Genomic DNA, 20696 nt, shown 5'->3' with positions numbered 1-20696 from the left:
GTGCGCCGAGTGGTGCTACAAGATGCACCAAATATGCAAAAATACACGAAATATTGACGCGAATAAAATTCCCACGGATTTTTCTCGTACTAACGACTTTCTTTGGTGAGTTTTTGTAATCTCCCTGCAGAGTTACAATCGTTAAAGTGTTGACGAAATATGTTTTCTTGCAAATAGGTGCTCAATTTGGGGTGCTGCGTATACTTGTGTGCAGCAGAGTGAAAAAAATTTTTTTTCGACGAATATACTTGTTCGGTAAAACCATAAACTAAAAATAAAACAAGCCACTGTAGTTAAAATAACCATTCCTTTACTTTGCCTAAATGAAAATTGTTTTGTGCAGAATAGACCTGTAGTTTCACCTGAGTTTTTATTCCGCATTGCAAATTCAACACCAATCACTACCAATCTCGTCCCCAGGGTTGAGGGGCTAAGATTGCAATCACTACCTATTAATAAGTCAGAGTGTGGTTTTATATAATCATGAATTTGTTCAACATACTTTGCAGGCTAGTTTACAGTTTTTTAACATGTATTTTCTTGCGGAATTATTTGTGCATTCCCCTCGTTTGGCCCACTCATCGCATCTTGGATGGTTATTCGAACAATTCGTCTTCAACTCTAAAAAAGAAAAAGAAACATTGCTTCATAGAATCCCTATTCGTCCACAGAGATTGTTGCCTGTTGTTGGAGTCGCTAGCGCTTACACGACGGCTTTCTCAATGTCAAAAAAGTAAGAACCCATGAATTAGGATGGATTGTATGTCTGTATCTGTAATAAATAAGGGTATCGGCACAGGCGTAGGAGGAGTGCCCATGCTGAATCAACCACGACGAAACAGGGGGGGGGGGGGGGGGGGGGTGAGGGTGACTTTCATTTTTTTGTGCAGAAATATAGTCATACTAATTTTTGATTTGCGCAAAAATTTAGATGCGCGAAAACCATTCTCGACCCCAGAGCTCATTGACATAAACCTAGCTCTGGGAACGAGAATTGCGGGAACGTGCTTTAAAGACATCTTCATTTTTTCTAAAAAATTGAGTTATACTATTTTCCCATTTTGCTATTGCGCAAAAATTATTAATACGAGCAAAATATACGCAAAATAGCCTTTTCCATTGCGCGAAAATTATTAACAATAAAACATTTTTATCTCTAAAACAATTTTTGCATAATATCTCTTGTATTGATTTACTGCATAACATACGCAACCTCGTTTCAGCGACTGTTGTCTCTTTGTTATATCAGGACAGCGCGACGAACAAGGTCGCATTGCCGTCCCGATGTCAGAATAGATACAAGACGCCCTAGAGACGAGGTTGCAATTACATTCTCATTAAAATCTGACAATCATTGTTGTTTATATGAAAAACATACTCCTGTGATTAAGAAATAATCAAGACTTATACCTTTGCAAGCTTTACAACAATTCTTTTTCATAAAATCCACCTCGGTAAGGTCGCCGCAATATCCAGCTTGTGCCCAGTACACGCAGTTTTGTTCCTTGTTATCACAAGTATCTGGAGATGAAGATGGAGTAGAACCTTTGACAATAGAAAAAATAGTTTTATTCATAGTTTTGAATATCTATCTAAAAACTAAAAGTTGATTGGAAGAATCGCGTATGTCGTATTTGCAGTACAATAAAATCGTACAGTGTAATAACAACAGGTGCACCAGAGAAAAACAACTTATTACCATTGTCCTAGAGTTTTTTTTTTCATTTTGAAAACAGATTGTAAGAAAGAGATTGAGGACGAGGTTGGCATCTTACCACAGTACATTAAATTTAACTGTTTTTTGTCAATTTCACTGAAGCCATTACGCTGTCCTATCCAACTTTGTTTCGAACTGTCCAATACTTCGATTGTCCTTCTTCCTCCTCCAAATGCATTTGATGAGTAGTGCATCATACTCCTTAAATCGTAAGCAGTGCCCAAAGAATTTATTTCTGTTGCTGGCTCCTTCTGAAAGTTGACTTTCTCGTCTAAATTTGAATGAAACAATATGTAATGAAATATTTAAAAGATGTTTCAAACAGTGGACTGGGAGAAAATTTCTTTTTGGAGGGTTTATATTCTGGGATAATATTTTGAAAAACAGCACCTCCAAATTGTGGAAGATGCATTATAGTTCAGTAAAATCAGTGTAACGGTTTGCTTTTAAAAAAATTTAAAATTTTCCCCGCTTCCTACGGCAATGTCAAATGTACTATAAGGTTTTCATTATTTTTGTTTCATTTTTATCTCTTTCACTATTAAACGAAAGGCCCGTAGAAAAATCAACGAGGTCCATAGTATGCCAACATAGTATGTATACGTTTCAGTAAAAATAGGTATTTATTTAATATGTTGTTACTCCTACTGTTACTCCTGCGCACATACATAAACAGGGAGTATTTGAAGAGAAGGGTAATAAAAGATATTTAGCAAAAATGACAAGTAATAATATAAAAGTAATGCGACAACAACAAAATATAAAACGGTCACCTCCAAGAATGTTATTCCACAGAATCTTGATGTATTTATCTCTGTCTGGTCGACTGTGTTCATGGAACATACCTGCGTAACAATCAAATGATGTTTTGAAGTATTTGTTTATCCTTAGACGCATAACTAACTAAATCTTTTTAAACTCGCTCTAATAAAGGTCCCTATCAGAAGAGCGTTTATTCAAAACAAAATGTAAATATTGGTTTTCACCGATGGCCTACGCTACACTAGGTCTTGATATAATTGACAATAACGATATTGATGATGATGTACCGCCGTCCCTTATTTAAAAGCCTCCCTTGAATATACGCCCATCCTAATATCGAAAAATTTAACAAACGCCCAATACGAGATAAAGATTAGCGAGCGTTTAATGTAAGATGTTTTTACTTTGTTGTACCACCTGGTAGTTAAGGCTCAGTTTAAACTTTAAATCTTCAAAACTTAAATCACCCAAATCTCTTAAAGCATATGCTCTGCTACTACACAGGGAGCAAGATAACTAAACAAATCGAAGGTTTGACTTAACGCCTAATACTGTACCTTACCTAATGAATGAGCCATTTCATGCATAACTATGCCCTTTTTCCAGCAGTTCCGCGCTAGAGAGATATCATTCCGGTAACCGCGATACCCAACAGGTGATGAACATCTAAAAAAAATGATATACGTTTTTATTTTTAATCTAATCTTTTAATTTTTATTGCTGCCTATCCTCGTTTTTCATTTTACTTTTCCTTATTTTTATTGTTTGCTAATATCAGCAAATTGTTTGACCAAGTTGTTACTTAAAGCATGGGAAACATAACAACCTTTAGAAGTTACAAAAGGTGGCACCAGCACCCCACCTCTTTCCAACCCCCTACCTCCCGTCCCACCCTCACAGTATTAAGGAGCCCCAAATAATCCAGCACAAATTGGGCTAAACAGAAAATCTGCAATTTCACGGAGTTGCCTTTTTTAAAACGGACTCAATTAACGTGTGGTATACTGGATATACCTATTGTATTTTCATATAACAAAATTCAATTTAATTTTACTAAAACGATCTCTAATAGACAAGGTGCTTGTTCAAGATGAGAAGAATTTTGAAAATAAAGAAAAATTTGAAATAGAGAGAGTTCACAGTTAAAGAACTTTTAAACTCTGACAGAGTTTACGCAAAAGTATCTCTTTTTCAACTGTGGTCGAGAAAGATAACATTCTTGGCCCAAAAGCCTTGAAGACAAGAATGGAAAGATCATTCGAACAAGAGTTGAGTTACCCTGCTCCTCTGTAGAAATAAATGTAAACATTCTCGTTGCTTCTTGGTTTGAAACGAATACATGTGTAATTATGGTAGTCAGCAATCGCATCCTTGATAGCTTGTAGACCATTTCCATCTACAACAGAAAGAACGGTAAATGTAAACTTATAAAGTTAAATACAGCAAACGTATCAGGGTAGGTAAGATAACAGATTGCCTTTCTCTACCAGGCCTGTTTTTCTTCTACGTATTATCCAAGAAACACATAGGAAGGTTGTAATATACATCTTTCCCATCAAATCTCACCAATTGAAGAAGCAATCTCGTACGCAATGGGTTGACCCTTTGGCCAAAATTTGTTGCTCTTTGCTGAAGCAAAGCCAAACCGTCCAAGTCTAGCTTGATCTTTTTGTGTAGGTGTTAAAACCATGTCTCCTTGATATAAGGAAGGATCTAAAACATACAATAATTTGCTTTACTAATGGTACTGAGCAAAGAGGTTTAAGGAAACAAAAATGTCACACGGAAAATGTGGACCTTCCATTTCTTGGATCCATTCTGTTTGCGAATACTTCACAAGGACGAGATAAAATAATAGTTTCTTCAACATTTCTATCACTTCTTTACTTCAAAAACTTCAAAAAAAAACACAAGATTAACCCATTAAAAGTTTTTATTTATGATCAACCCAGGTTAAGGTGTTCAAACATTTCAAAATTTTCTTGCAGTTTTTAAAAGCTGTATTAACAGCTTCAGATACTTTATGAAAGACAATGCAATTAGTTATACTCTGCAACAAAATATAATAGAATATCATCCCTACGTACTCCATAAAAGGTATTCTTTTTAAGTGAAATGTCGTAGTTACAATTAAATCCTCTTGCCTATTGTGGGGCTAAGAATAAACACAAAATATTAACCCTCGTAATGCGTTCCGTTGGTCAAAAAGTCCAATTTTGACACAACTTTTATTGCTACTTCAATTGGCTATAATTCAAGAACAAAAAGGAACTAGATGCTCACTTCAGGCTTATTTGATAGAAAAAGACCTAAACTTTTTTTTGGCGTCCGTCGCCTCCAGCCAGGGGGCTGTTGCCCCCTGGATCCCCCGGGTCTGTTGACTTTAGTTGACTTCAGTTCAACGTAAGAACGGATTGCGAGTATTAGATGTGTAGCAAATGCATTGGGCGCACGCTAAGTAGGTGTGCCGTGACACAAAACTGTGTTTGGGTGAATTTGCGCTGCTTTGGTGGCCCCGTAACATGACCAACAATCTAAGATTTGGCAAAATTTGCGAAGAGATTTTTTGAATGAATTATTGATTTTGTAGGGCCGAAATTTCACAACAAAGCGCTTTTAGACTCCGACTTTCTTTTCAAAGGGCAGTGTTTTTGTCTTACTACCAGATCTTAGGAAAACCAGTTTGTAGAAATCGCTTGTGACGCAGCTGGGCGGGCCTGTAAAACGCCCGTGACTATCCCGTATATACACGGGATCCACACCGCAAGGGTTTAGAGAGATCTGCATTTTATGAACCGAAATAAAGACTGAAAATATTTACACGACCACGTGGCTTTTATGTTTTGGAGCAGTGGTCGGTGTAGTCCGCAGAACGCACGAAACTGCACATTTTACCGAACACTTATCATGCAGAACAAGAAAAGATTTTCGGTTTTGTACGAATTTGATTTAAAAACGCTAAGTCCGCGAAATTTTATTCTTGTGAAATTGAGTCTTCTTACAGTAGACCAGGCTATAGCTCGACACGGCCTTTGCTATACGCCGTTTGTAGGATCCCATTTCCGCAGTAGAAAGATGCTGCATGTGAGAGAAAAGAACTGATTTATTAAAGTTCTAAAATACCTCCGTGGTCGATGAAAAATCTAGTTCCTAGCATAATTATTGCGAAGTGGTTTGATTTTACATGTTACGTCATTTAATTATGCGTGCAAGGTTATTATTGGTCACCCTCGTCCCCAGGGTTTTTACTTTTGAGATATATTAAGAAAGCAAAAACCCTAGAGACGAGGGTGATTATTGGTATGTTCCGCAATAATATTATTTCTGGAAAATATGGTTTGAGATTTTCTGGCGAGTATGCAAAGTGACATAGCTAAGGAAAATTAGTAATAAATTATCTGCCTTCAATAAAGTGTCATGTCTGTTGATGTTGCTTAATGTCGAAATTAGATGTTTTCCCGATTCCTTCCATACTTGAGTCATGGAGATTAGATAGAGTAGAGCATTTATGCCGGATTCACACTTAAGCAGACGCAGAATCGAAAGCGATACGCAAGAAATGTTTCAAAGACGCAAGAGAAAAAAAATGTGTTTCACTGCAAAACTGCGTAGTACCTGAACAATAAGAGAAAAACTATATTCGATATGTTTTTTAAAGATCGATCAAGCAGGTTAGCTTTGGAAGATAAAAATAAACTTTAAAAAATGTCTGTTAAGCAAACCTTAAACATATCTATTAAGAACTAGCTAAGTATGTTTCACTGATGAAGTTACTAATTGTTGATTTTGTGAAACAAAAAAAGCTGTTGTCTACCTATACTAGGTTAGATAAGGCAAATTTGAAAGGAAAATATAGTCTTCCTTAAGAGTACGTCCTTGTTGATGTTAATGGACCTAGTACAGCTAGCAAATGTTCGAACAGTTCAGGGGGTGGATATACAGATACACCTCGCAACAAATCAAAGAAGAATAGGAGGTTCTATTGAAAGTTGGGCACGACTTGAATTGAAGTGTGATAAATACCCAGATTTATTTATTTAAAAAAAAAAAATATTTATACAGGATGAGGACTTCAGTAATTTGCAAATATATACATAAATACAAAAAAACTGCTATTAATGTCCGTCCTGTCTGAGAATAAAAATGGAAAAAAGCAGTAAAAACAGTAAAAACGATAAAAACAAACAAAAAATTGATCAAAATCAAAAATTTCTCACTTCATATTTTTCTACATTTTTGTGGGTTTTTTTTCTTTCCTCTGCACTCTGCGTTTTAAACATCGATAAAACTAAACTTTAACATCATTTCTTACCCTTTTTTCTACAATGAAATGCTTCACTTGCACAAGTGTTAATGTTTTTTCCCTATTTCATTACATACCTAATGCGCATGCGCATTTCTGCGTCTACTTTTTTATCTCCAAACTAAAAATATAAAACTGCTTCCTTTTTCTGTTCCCTTGCAGCAATAAACCTTTCTTTTTATAATTTTATTTTTTAACACACCAAGGTCTTTTTTCAAACGTTCTCTAATTTTTTTCGTATAAATACATCAAAGACTTTCCTTCAGGTATAAGTTTCAACTTTATGAAGATAAAACTTTAAAACTGTTTACGAAATACTCCTCCCAAACCACGCGTGACTTATATTACCAATTCAGTGACAAAAATCAAATGCAATAATTCTTACGAATAACTGAAGATACTATATACAATGCACGTTAACATTTTGTCATTTTCTGAAACTTTCAAATCAATTTTGTGCCACTGAATTGATGAACAAAGTAGTTCTTCTTCAATATGACTTACACGCATTATACTCGTCCGTCATGATCAGAGGTCTGATCGGGGTGAAGCATTCTCTGTTGAGAATGAAATACGGATGTGCTATGATAAATATTCACCTATATGTATCCACACCATCCGGATAAACTATCTGAGTTCATCACTAACATATTGCCGCACGTAGTGTAGTGGGTTCGTCTGCGGCTGCCAGTTTTGGGGACCGTGGATCGAATCCCGCTCACTGCTTTGCAGTATGTTAGTGATGAACAAAGTAGTTCTTCTTCAATATGATTCGATTTAGAGTTCGAATTTAAAAAAATTCAAATTAAAACATTCGAAAGCTAAAATGTTGATCGAAATGTTGACCAACATGTTGGTTATCCAGCGCAAACCGACAAACATGCTACCAACATGCAAATTTTGGCGGAAATGTTGGCCAGCATTAATTAAATATTTAATAAATGTTGGCCAACATTTTTTGAGATTTTTTTTCTTTTCGAGCATGTTGGCGCCTAACGCAAACCGGCCAACATTGTTGGCCAACATGTTGGTCAATGTTGGTCAAAATATTGGCCAACATGTTGGCCAGTTTGCGTCCCCCGTTACAATTTTCTGATGTATCAATTATAGAATTTATTTTCTATCCGCTTCATAATACACGCTTCCCGAGGTACATGTTGTTCATAATTTTATAACTTTGATGTTTTGACTTTAAGATCATATTTAGCATCATTAAATTGGTGTGTGCATAAATTTTTGACTTTATTCGTGAAAATACTGTTTTGGTGGTATTAATGTTACGGTGAAAGTCTTTTTAATTTTCGACTTGTAGTAATAAGCCTCGGTTTCAAGCAAAATTCAATTAGAAGATTGTTAAAAGATTAAACATTTTATCAAGTTTCAGGTGAGGATTTCAAAAATCACATTCATTTTGTTTAACAAAGTCGAGAAATAACAGCGATACATCGAAGAAAACTAATTCGGGAAAGGTGTATTAAGCTATCTAATTAGTCCAGCTTTTGGATTTATTTATTCATTACAGCTGCTGCGTAATCTCGATGTTGAAGTCATTTTCGTCATCGATGATGGATATTCTTGAGTAAAAACATCAATATAAAAACAACGGAGAATTATTCTTGCTAAAAGTTTGCAAGATTTTATAGTAACATTCTATTATCCAGGAACAAACTTGGTCACTATTAAAGTCACACACCATTCGAGATAACATTACAATTTCCATTTCTCCTTTGTACGTGACTCTTCTCGCAGTAAAACTTTGTAAATTACAACACGAAGACGTTGCACCAATCCTATTTTTCTTTCCAAACGACTGAAAAACTTTTGTGCGGATACGACTCAATCTAAAGTAGTATATAAACGGATCCAACATTGGGTTTGAATAAAGAACAAGAATAGCTACTTGTTCCACACAACTAATCAAAATTGTTGACGTATTGACCAACGTTCCGTAAATTAAACACAAGCTGATGGGAATATAACAAAAACAAAAAACTGCAAATACTTTGATGCCCATTTTAAAAGCTTTTCTTTGAACTTTAATAATTTTTTGACGTTCCACAGTATTATCTTTTATTCTTGTACGAATTCTTCGAATTTCCAGAAATATTTTCAAATGTAGGAGGGATAGACAAAACACGATAAATGCAACAAAAATGACAGAAATATATTCATAAACATGCCAAAAATCCAAGAGATATGTAGTGAAAACAATTGTTATGAAGGTAGTAAACAACCACCAAAATGTGATAAGAAAGAAAGATCTTCTCTTTGAAGAGTGGGTTTGGTGAAAAAATGGATGAAGTATAGAGACGTATAAATCCAGTGAAATTACTGCAATGGTAGTAGCGGACATGGATGCTAGAACATGGCCACACGCTCCAACAATATTCCATAATGCACACGGACTTTTTAGTAAAAGAAAAAGAGTCCATGACAAACACCAAGTCGGCATGTACACGCATCCTGCAAGGGAGTCGCTTATCGATAACATGATATAGGGTAAATCTGCAGATAACAGATTGTGGCGGCATTTGACCATGGAGAATAAGTAAATGGCGTTGAAAGTGATTGTGAACATTGCGATGAGAATTCCAACAGATATAATTACTGAATGAAAGTATAAATGAACTGAGTATTTAACACCATCGGATGAACAATTGGTCTGTCGCATGTTGGCGTTTCAAAAACGTAAAATTTATTGATTCATCAACGATTTAATTGCGCCAAAGTGTTATAGATTTCTATTTTTTGTTTTGTAAATTTGAATTCTTGTGTTAAACTTATGAATGAGGAGCAAACAAACTCCACCTGTTTACGTAAGTTCCGCAATCATTTTTATTTCGACATATTGTTCTAAACATTTCACAAAAACGTAAAAGCCCTTGCAGCCTGAAAGAAAGCGCATTCTTATAATAAAAATATAATATAATAAAAAGAGAATACACTCTTATAGATGACTTGCCAATGTTTACAAAAGTTAAAAAGTTTGTGGTTATTTTGCACATCCACAAGCATTTCTATAGGTAGAAAATATAAACAACAGACCACAATAATCAAAGAAATCCGTCAAAAAAAAAAGAAATATTCGCTTAAAATTAGTGAAGTTTTCTAAGAAGAATTAGAAGAACATAGTTAAAATTTAATTCCAGTTCTCTTGGATCTTATGCTACCCCCAGAAAAGCTCTATTCTGCATTAATAACCATTTTACCCTGTGCGAGTCCTGCTTTCTTACCTACATAAAAGTGAAATATGTAGCTAAAAAAAATTAGTCCTGAATCAACAGTTTTCTTGAGATTGATTTTGCTCCCTTTGACAGTTTGTGTGAAAAATAAAGCGATTTTCCATCTGCAAAAAAAAAAATTGTCAATACTACTATCGTCTACAAATGAAAACCCGCGTTGACAGAGTAACTCTTTGTTAATTTTTGTTAACGTCAACATTTTTTTGGGATACATTAGTAATTAATTTTGTTCCTAATAACAAAAACTGTGAGAAACACAGGCGGCAGGCTAAATCTTTTGGACGATTTTACAAATTGAATTTGTTACTATCGCCTGAAATTATTAACTCGTGTCTCAACGACTTTAATCGATATATAGCCTTATTGACATAAGCGCAAAAAAGAAGAAAATACCCATTTAATGAAACAAAGAAACTAGAATTTCCATGCACATATATTTTTGTAATCCGGTGAAAGCTGGACAATATATCAACAGAGCATTTTTAATTGCGGTAAGTCGTTCTGGGGTTTTCCACAAGTGGATAAAGATTTGGCTTAAATCTTCAATTACGAAGTAAGTGAAAAAAAATTACAATTTTGCTGGACATCTCTTCTAGTAACACGCGTTTTATTATAAGAAACCGCCTTATAAGAAACCGCCTTATAAGAAACCGCCTTATAAGAAACTGACCAATTAAGAATATCACCTGATAGAACAGAAAAGTAGGTTATAAACATAAGTTTGGATGATGAATAAAAGGCAAAAAAGGCATTATTTTATCTTTTCTTGTTTATTTCAAATATATGTTCGGAAACGTTTTTTATACTTCTCAATCAAATATTGAGCTACCCACAGCATTGATACATGTGTTGTAAACTTTAGTCATATACTTCAACATAGCTGACCAAGATGTCATTCTTTTACCAATATAAAAATAATTTAAGGTTTTTACCAAACGGAGTACTTTGGATAATCAAGTCACCCGCCAGTTAACAATTAGAGTGTACATTTTGCACTGTAGTTTATCTGTAGCTAATCTAGCCAACGTGTATCAACTTTCTTTTTCTATGCTAGAAAATTTTCAGTGTTTACTCGATACAAACCGTTCTAAAAAGATTCTGTAAGCTAAAAATATAGTTAGATAGCTAGCTACTTGACTTTCTGGGCTGTGTCTATGTAGCTATGTATGTAGCTAAGTAATAATTTCTTATTCTTTGCTTGTTTGTTTGAGATGTGAAACTATTTACGAAAGACGAATCGGTGAAATTGAATATTGAAACGAGGATCAGATAAAAACAGCAATCAAATATATGTCAATTTCAAAGGCTTGCTGCTTCTTTCAATGTTCCTTTGGAGTTTTTTCGCCGTTGTTGCAATGGTCAAGGTTAAGGCAACTTTGAGATAAAAATATGCACAAAAAACAATTGGGTCCTGTTCTGACATACACGATTGCTTTGAACGAGTATTTTGATGATTCTACCATAAATGAACTGAGAAAAGTCATATATCCATATTGTGAAAGGAATAAAATTAATAAAGTGCATCAAATGGCAGGAAATGATTTTGTGCCAGGTTCCCCGAGCATCGAATATTTAATGTAGAGGCAATGAAAGGTAAGGGGGTTGTAGCTACTGCATCAAGTATTGAGTTCGTTGTCACAACTGTTGTTAGCTGCAATGATACAGACAGTAACACTTCACCAATGATCATTTTTAAAAATAAGAGAAGAAAAAAAGATCTCACAGAAGATGTTCCAACCGGAACTCTTTATGCGGATGGATAAACACTTAACTGTTTATAACTTACCTTATGATGAACACATCGAATTAAGGAAGATCGTGTCCTTTTAATTTTAGATTTAGTGCACAAAAGACATCAAAAAATATTGAACTAATCAATTTTGCACAAGAGCATGGCATTAAGATTTTTTTCCTACCACCATGAACCTCACACGAGTTGCAGTCTCTTGATCAGACATTTTTAAGCCACAAAGTTGCTTTTATACGGCTTGGATGCAACTACACTCTGCGTAAAGAATTACTATCAACAAGATTAGTGGCTTATATAACACTGCAAACCTTAAGGCAGCCACAATTAAAAATGCAGTATCTGAATTTCGATGCATTGTTCTGTATGCACAAATTTTGTCAGAAAAAGGAATATTTGTCGGACCACAGATAACCCCAGATGATAGTACAATAGTAAATTAACCAACATTTACTGCAGCTTCATCACAAGCTGGATCTTGTCCTTAATTCATTTGACATGACCATCGATACAACACTAGTATGTTCAAGGAAAATTTTAAAATTCCCTAATATTGTCGAGATGAAAAGAAGAACTGAACCGAAGAACCTGGAATGTTCACTGGGCTGCAATACAAATTATATTCAGCGAGAAGGAAGCATCAACTTTAAAAAACAACAAAAACCAAAAAGAATCTTTAGATTGCTAATTTCTGTGGCAAATCTTTTCAAGACTTTTAATATATCTTATATACGATTAGCCTTTTTTATAGCAATTTTATTTGGTACTTTTAAGTTTTATTTTTATATGACATTCTAATAACTAGTAAGTGGAACTAAATTTTATTTATAATGCATGGAACAGCAGTGGTAAAAGTGAATATTTTCTCTGCTGTTACTTGATCTTTAACACATATTGGGGGAAGATGAGTCAACGCATTTTTTTCTGTAATTTTTTTTATTAGTCTTAAGATTTTGTATTATTGTTTTAGCCTGTGACATTTTTCTCTAATCATTGTGTTTTTAATTTTTTTTCAAGTTTTTTCCAAAGTTATTAGCCTGCCCCAAAATTGACCTCAGGATTTAAGGAACATATACTAGTTGGCCGTTTTAATCGGTTTCTTATAAAAAAACGTGCAATGGGGTCTCTTAGTTTTCAATAGCTGTTTGTTTACCCTTCACACGCCAGACTTTCAATGCAGTGTAACTCGCAAAAACATTTTATCGCAAAAATTTTCACTTTTGCATGGAATGTTCGCTGAAAGGGACATTGCTACTGGTTAAAATAATGATGATTTTTCAGTTAAGATTTATGATGTTATGCAATCAAGGTGGGAAAGATAGGATGGAACGAGAAGAAAATACGGTGTCCCGAACATATGCGACGAAAAAATATATCAGAACTTTACTGACGTGCCCTCTTGAACGGGCTTAATAGACATCGACGCTATAGTGTTGTGTTGTTTCGTTTCCATGGTAACATGTTTAATCATCTTTGCGTGCATACTTTATATGTAAACGTTCCAGATTTTATTATGTGGGCGAATGACACACCCTGTGTGTTGCCTAGCAACATAAACAGAAGACGTGATTTTAATTGTTTCACTTTTTTGTTAATAATTTACTTTTAATGCTGAATTTGACTCACGTTTTTTGAGCATGGAAGTAACCGCCCTTGCAAAACTGACATAAGCATGCAATTATGCAAGCAATTAAGACAGTAATTAGTTTGAGGTTTGAGCGAAAAAATGGATTTTTGCTTCTCAATTACGTAGTTTTATATGACGCAAATGTAAAATATTCCATAAAATACGCACGTTTTTTTTCTTGTTTTTTTTTTTTTTTTCTTAACTTGCAAAATTTGGTATTTCGAAACGAGGTTACCTTATCCAGCTGAGAATACGTCAGACAAAAAAATTAATTAGAATTGAGGTTTATTATTTAACGTCTTCTCGCCGGACAAAATTTTCGTCCGTCTCAAAAAGCTTTGTCACTCTTGAAAATTTTCGTCACTCTCAAAAATTTTCTTCAGTCGAAACATTTCGTCGCTCCCAAAAATTTTCCTCACTCGTCATTACTTTTGGATTTCTTTTTCTTTTCTTTTTTTTAAGTAAGGCACTGTCTATATTTCTAACATTTCTAGAAAGGAAATAGACAATGAAAGGAAATATAAAATGAATTACTAATTCATAGCTACCAATTAATTCTGTACATTAGAAAATGCGCCAGTTTGTCTAAGTTGCGCGCATGCGTCAAGTTTGTTAACAAACCATTCAAAAGGAAGCAAATGACACTTAAATGATTTGATGTGTAAATTTTATGTTTTGCAAAAAAAATGATGCCTTTTTAAACAATAAAGACAAACAGCCTTTTCAAAATGTTGCTGTAGGTCGTGATGCTGGCAAAGCTTAACAATTTTTTTTTAAAAAAAATGAAAAATGGTTTGAAAAGAAAATTAACACGCCATGTATTGGTTAAGCACGTGGGATACGAGAAAATTATGTGGTACGCGGTATGACGCGGTATGAGACTTGATTATCCAAAAATAGCAGCAACCCTAATGGCGAGCATTTAAACTGAAATTATTGTTTTAATCGGTTTTTAATTTTGTTGCCGCAATAAGAAAAACTTTTTTTCTATCAAGTGCTCATTTATTAACCATTTCCTGCTGCAATCCGAAAGGTGCATAAAACTATCAAATTGATGTAACTCATAGAAAAGTGTGTTTGTAAAGTCAAATTAGATGAATTTTAGACGGTTTAGGTGAAACATGTTTTAAACAACCTCACAACTAACCCAGTTTGAATTTTTAGCTATCCAATGTTTAAATTTAACCGCATTGATGTTAAGTGACGAATTCATGATAAACGAGTCTAAAACTCAGCAAGGTAATATTTATTACTCTGCTCTTAACAATTACAATGAAATATTAAAAGTTGCCTTGCCCAACCAACCTCGTCTTTAGGGTTTTTTCTTTATTTGATAATTTCAACAGACTTGGGGACAAGGTTGCCGGTGATGGGCACGATTTTATTGGCTAATTTTATTACCACTGAACTTCTGTTAAAGTTGCAGATTTCTATAAAAACATGTACCCACAGCTTTCCTTCCGGTGTTGCGTTAAAGAAAGTAAATCTTAGTCAAACTTCTTAGATACTTACCGTAAAGCGGATAGTGGGATAAGACAGTCTGTTAAAAATAACTCTCCGTGACGAGAGTATATTTGCTTCGTTTATAAAGCAAATATTCAAGAAGAGATTGAGGAAGACGTTAGCAAGATTTAGGCTTAAGGAATAATAATTTTAGCAAAGACGTTATCTAAGAGAAAGTAATAACATGAAAAGAGGACAGGGTAAAAAAATACACATTTCTTAACAAGGAAATTTTTTGTAGACAACTATTTCTACAAAACTATCCACATTACTAGCGTGTGAAAGTGTGTTTTCTTCAGAAGAGGATTATGACAGTCTAAGTATTAGGTCGAACAAAAGCATCACGGTTTTAACTCTGCGATTGTAGAGATGAGACATTTCATGCAATAAAAGGAGGGTGCTAAAGGAACACGAAACTGAAAACATATTTGCACAATGACCGATTGTTTGTACAAAACGTCACCGAAAAAAAAATTCTACTTATCAACTCCTAAAAAGTATGCTAAATATTTGTTTGTGAAAAAAAATAAACTCAGGGCTTGCAACAGGTTTTTTTTAAAAATGGAGCGGAAAAAGATAAAGTGACATTAAGTATATGCCTACTTTTAACTTATATTCTAGAAATCTAAGTAAAAGAAACAAAAAAAATTCGTTAAGTACTTTATTTCTATAATTAAAACACAAAAGGATGTCATTCACTAATCCCAGTCTTTCGGAGTCGCAAGCCCTGTAAACGAAATACTGTAGCAGAAAACTTAACGTAAAACGCGAGCACAATAAGCTCGAACAACTCTTTAGGCTTCAAGTGTTCAAGGTATTTGCGCGCGCTTTTTATATTGTTTATAACACTCCGTTGTGGAGTTGCTTCAGAGTGAAGCTGTTCCATAATGGAGGTTAGTCGTCTTGTTAATAAACAGAAATATACACTAAGCGTAATGGTGTCAGAAGTGAACAAAAAAATCGCCCATAATAGGGCGAAATAAGTCGTAAAATATAAACAAAAAAAATTTGCGTAAATAACTGAAATCAAATTACTATAAATATATCAAATCTTGCTCCAATAATTTATATGTAAACAAGCAACCTAGGTCACAGGCCTTCTGTTTTTTAGCCAGAAGGGAATTGACACGAGGTTGCATGTTCGTTCTTGAAAACTTTAGGTGCTAATTATGTAGTCGTTTAAATTGATCGGAGCGATAAGATTTTCAGTTAACATGCAGTCAACTAAGTCGTCGAAATCGGGTGACGGCGACGGCACTGATGAGTTCATCGAGTCGTATCTAAAATCAGCGTCAAAACTATGACACGTCGTTATGTTGTCAAGATATGTCAAATTAATGTCAGCATGATAGAATTGTTTTTTAGCGAAGTTAAAATAACTTTCTTGTCGAGATTTTTTACAGTCGTATGCTGTCGGCGAAGGTGACATGTACGTTCGCTTTCTTTTTTTACTGTTCATTAAACACGACGATCTTGTGTCGTCTTCTACGGAACCGACACTATCGAGACTTGGTGTCGGACTAGCAGGAGTTGTCGGGAAATTTAAATTAGGTATTTGCGCTATGTCGGGTATAAGCGTCGTGTGTGAATTTAATTCCGACAGCTGTTGTAGAATTTTCTGATGCCGTTGTTTTTTCTAAAAATAAATAAATAAAACAATGTTTGAAAATTAATAACAGACAGAAAATAAAAAAAATGACTTTGAAAACGTCGGATGGTTTGACGTTCTAACTCCTCCTACTCAAGAAAAAAAAGAAAAAATAATTTATGAAAAACAAAAGTTTAAAGCGCTGATGTACGGGTCCAAAATAAGTTCATACATACATTTTTGTTATAAAAAACATATTATTTGGCTTCATGGTGGATGATTCTTATTTTGTTAAATTTTTCCATAAAACCCGACCCTTATTTTACAGATTTTACTATGCTAGAGTCTTTTTAATCTATATATCAATTTATTTTATCAATTTGCTCATAATTTTGCGAGTTTACATACAAAAAAATTTCTCAATATCTTAAAATCGTGTTTCTTCACATACAATTATGGAGTCGCAGTATAGACAATATATGACAGACTGTGTAACGATGCAAATTGACTGTTTGATTTTGGCAGCAGGCAAACGCTTTTGACTGTAATGAATAATTACAAAAAAAGAGCACAAATAAGAATATTATAAAAGGATTAAAAAACGTTTTGGCTGACTTCTTGGGTGCAAGTTGTTTTGGATCAAGATAATAATAGAATATATAGTATCTATCCCCACGATTTAAAGTCTTGTGTCTAAAAGTCTTAAAGTTAATAAACATTATAAAAGTTTTGAAAAAAAAATTAAAATTAGACCACACAACCGGTTAAATTTGATCGAATTAATGTGCTCTGATGATTAATTACGAAAAGAGTTGCAGCGACAAAGAACTCAACCTCGTGCCCAGATCTTGTTAGATTTCTATATATTTGGGCGGAACCTTCCAAATACAAAAAAAAGTCTAATAAGTTCTGAGAACGAGGTTGCAAATGATCCTCTTTACATGTGCAAATATAATAATATATAAATAAAAAAATATAGCTAAATAAAAAAAGGCTTCATGGGCTTTTGTTGAACTAGCTTAATTTTTTTTATCCCTAAGCTTTATCGATCAAGCATGGCAGGCGCATTGCGGAATTATATAGGATACTTTTTAAGTTTTGTCGATCCTAATCCATTCACAGTCAACTTTGTTTAACAGAAGATCTCCTTTAAAAAAAGCGCAAGTTGAATCAGTCGTCTCATCCATTGTTGTTCAATTGGCGCTTCATCCAAAATCGTGTGAGTTTCGAACATAAATTATAAGCTGAAAAGTATCTGTTATGAACTGCTGAGTCGAATAATAACAAGAAAAAAAATCAGCAGTCAACTATTTTTAAAGTAGTCTTGTTCTTTATAGTTTTTAAAATCATCGTCACGTGATTTCATGAGTAATTAAATACAAATAAACAACACGCACAATGCGACTGGATTGCATGATGCTGAGAGATATAAAGGGCTTTACTTTTTTAACTTCTTTTATACTTTTAACGTGTAGCTATATAATTCTTAGATTTGACCCTATTATAAAGTAAAATAACTATATATTCATTTATGTATACTACTGTTTAATTTGTAAAATATTGTTTGTTTAGATCTGTGCTATAATCTGTGTTTTTTACAAAAATGATTCGGTAATTTACTCTCATTTTGTTAATTACTGTAGGACATGATGAAATAAACAAATAAACAAATAAACAAGAAAGCAAACAAAGTTCAAGTAAAGTAAATAAAAAGAAAGTTGAGAAATAAATAAATAAATAAATAAATAAATAAATAAATAAATAAATAAATAAATAAATAAATAAATAAATAAATAAATAAATAAATAAATAAATAAATAAATAAATAAATAAATAAATAAATAAATAAATAAATAAATAAATAAATAAATAAATAAATAAATAAATAAATAAATAAATAAATAAATAAATAAATAAATAAATAAATAAATAAAGTGTGTAAACAATCAAAATAAACAAAATAAACAAAATAATAAACATAAGACGCGTAAATAAGTCAGTACACACAAACAAAACATCGTTTAAAAAAAATAAAAACACAGCAAAAGAAAGTTGTGTTTACCTGTGCTTTCAAGTAAACAAAAAGAAAAACAAACAAGCAAACAAATAAACAAACATATAAACAAACAAACAAACAAACAAACAAGCAAACAAGCAAACAAACCAGAACAAACAAATAACAAAACAAAACAAAACAAACAAACAAACAAAATATCGTTTAAAGAAATTGTGTTTACCTGCGCTTTCCAAAAAAATAAAATAAAAATGGAAAAGTAAACAAGCCAATTAAGTACACACACTTAGAGAAATATTTATCTTTAATCACATACAATATTTAAAATTCAAAACACAGTTTCGACAAAAACAAATGTCTGATAAACATGGTCTTTAAAAAAATGAAAAACAGACAGAAAAAAGTTGTGTTTACCTGTGCTTTCAAATCAGAGTCACCCAGATAAGTTTTGATTTGTCGGCTGGCGTCTGTCATAAAGCTTAGTAAGCCTTGCGTCGAACCCATAGACGAGTCTAATAAATTGTTATCCAATATGGCGAATTTAAAAGAAGCTGTTGAAGCCATTTTGTCGTTTGTATATATCTTAATGAAAAAAAATACATGTAAGTTTTGGTAATACTTTCTCGTATACGTCGTTCAAAATTGTTTTTTTTTTCTTTCGTTTCAACATACCTCTCTATAAAACGTATTATAATTAATAAAAACTAATTACGACATTGGACTTAGTTACTAGGCCTCTTACTTTTGTATACCTTTTCGATTTTGCATCATATATTCTGGTGGACTGGGTACAAAGTTAGAAGTTTTAATTAAGCATGAACATCTCATTAAAACTGTCATCATAGCAAAGAATTGAAATTTAGAAATTAAATGAGGAGAATTTTTTGCATAGTTTTGTAATGGTGTAACCACGTGATGTTGACACAGCCAATCATATTGAAGTCAGTAATAAAAGCAGTTTACTTCGATTTCATAACAATGTTACAATAAAAATCATGTTGTCAGAAGTAATCTTTCCTGCATTAAGTATTTTGAGCGGTAATTTCATATCCGGCACATTCAATCTTCAGGCACATCATTTTACCCTTGCTGTGTTTGTACAAGAATCCACCTCGTCCCCAGAACTTTTTTATTGGCGAATTCTTTTTTGTCGTACTATTAAAACCACATTGCTAAACCACAAGCAATGATAAGATGTAAACCACGTTCTGAAATTATTTTTTAGTAGATATGCATTGACGTCACAATTTTCATTTAGTCTTATTTTTTTCCCCTTGTTTTAAAATATTTATTTTTACAAATTATTTTACAATCACTAAGTAAGAAAATGTTTATTGGCAGATTTACTTTTAATTTTAATCCAACCTTGTTCCCAGGGCTTGTTTATTTCTCTCTTTTTTAATTTAACTTCAAGAAGCAGCGTCGAGGTTGGTTTTTATCCATAATTACGCGTTATTTCTTTTAATACTGACGAGAAAAATCAAACACAGGAAACGACTAAAATTAAAATTCTTTGCTAATAAAGTTGTTTAAATTATTTGGTTAGAGGAGGAGGGGAAGTATGGAAACTTGTAATGTTCATCTGAATGATTTTATGCGTGGCCACACCCATTGAAACAATCGTTGTAACCACTAAGTTACTGATACCATCTTGAAAATTTGATCTGAATGTAATGCACAAAATGCTTTTGAGTAATGCAACAAGACGCTAATTAACAAATATAGAATCTGGTATCTTTACTTCAGACAGAGGCAAAAATAAAAATAACTATACATTAAGAAGATGTTCTTATAAAATATATTAAGAAGTCAAATATTAAGCATTTTCGTTTCCAGAGCTATATTAAGTTCTATAGAGCCCTGGTAACGAGGAGAGAAAATTAGTAAGTAAGAAAATTCGAAAACGTCAAAAAATTCGACGTTCTTACAAAAACAGTGTGTCATTAAACTCATCCTTGGGCTCTTCTACGCCTATGATAATCTAGGCATTGCAGAGTCCTGGGGACGAGGTTGGTGTGTAGTACCAAAAGTATTCTATCTATCTGTCTATCTACTTATGTTCTATATTATGCTACATATTTATTTATTTTATTTCCACTCCAACAAATTTTTACCGCAAAAATGTAATTTCCGAAGTTGAAATGGTTTAGTATTAACCAAAGACTAATTTACAAAAATAACCAATCAAATTTC

General features: G+C 33.2%; 3 protein-coding genes across 3 annotated transcripts; all 3 read right to left on the bottom strand.

Moving 5' to 3' along the window:
- Nucleotides 1-468: 468 nt before the first annotated feature.
- LOC130649412 (low choriolytic enzyme-like) lies at nt 469-4902 on the bottom strand. The gene is made up of 8 exons (XM_057455686.1): nt 4277-4902; nt 4046-4192; nt 3758-3875; nt 3042-3145; nt 2491-2562; nt 1776-1988; nt 1411-1545; nt 469-621 (listed from the first exon to the last, which is right to left on the bottom strand). The coding sequence occupies exons 1-8, from the start codon at nt 4347-4349 to the stop codon at nt 494-496; spliced, it is 990 nt and encodes a 329-aa protein (XP_057311669.1). The 5' UTR covers nt 4350-4902; the 3' UTR covers nt 469-493.
- Nucleotides 4903-8029: 3127 nt separating this feature from the next.
- Nucleotides 8030-10419, bottom strand: LOC130649411 (lysophosphatidic acid receptor 6-like). Its single transcript, XM_057455684.1, has one exon. It carries the CDS (start codon nt 9451-9453, stop codon nt 8371-8373), a length of 1083 nt encoding a protein of 360 aa, XP_057311667.1. The 5' UTR covers nt 9454-10419; the 3' UTR covers nt 8030-8370.
- A 4697-nt stretch (nt 10420-15116) lies between these two features.
- On the bottom strand, nt 15117-19175 carry LOC130649118 (uncharacterized). Its single transcript, XM_057455334.1, has 2 exons — nt 18918-19175; nt 15117-16537 (listed from the first exon to the last, which is right to left on the bottom strand). The coding sequence occupies exons 1-2, from the start codon at nt 19065-19067 to the stop codon at nt 16058-16060; spliced, it is 630 nt and encodes a 209-aa protein (XP_057311317.1). The 5' UTR covers nt 19068-19175; the 3' UTR covers nt 15117-16057.
- Nucleotides 19176-20696: the final 1521 nt, after the last annotated feature.

This window comes from Hydractinia symbiolongicarpus, chromosome 7 (genome assembly GCF_029227915.1).
Source record: "Hydractinia symbiolongicarpus strain clone_291-10 chromosome 7, HSymV2.1, whole genome shotgun sequence".
Lineage (NCBI taxonomy): Eukaryota > Metazoa > Cnidaria > Hydrozoa > Anthoathecata > Hydractiniidae > Hydractinia > Hydractinia symbiolongicarpus.
Note: the sequence above shows the minus strand (reverse complement) of the source record. Positions and strands in the feature narration are given on the sequence as shown.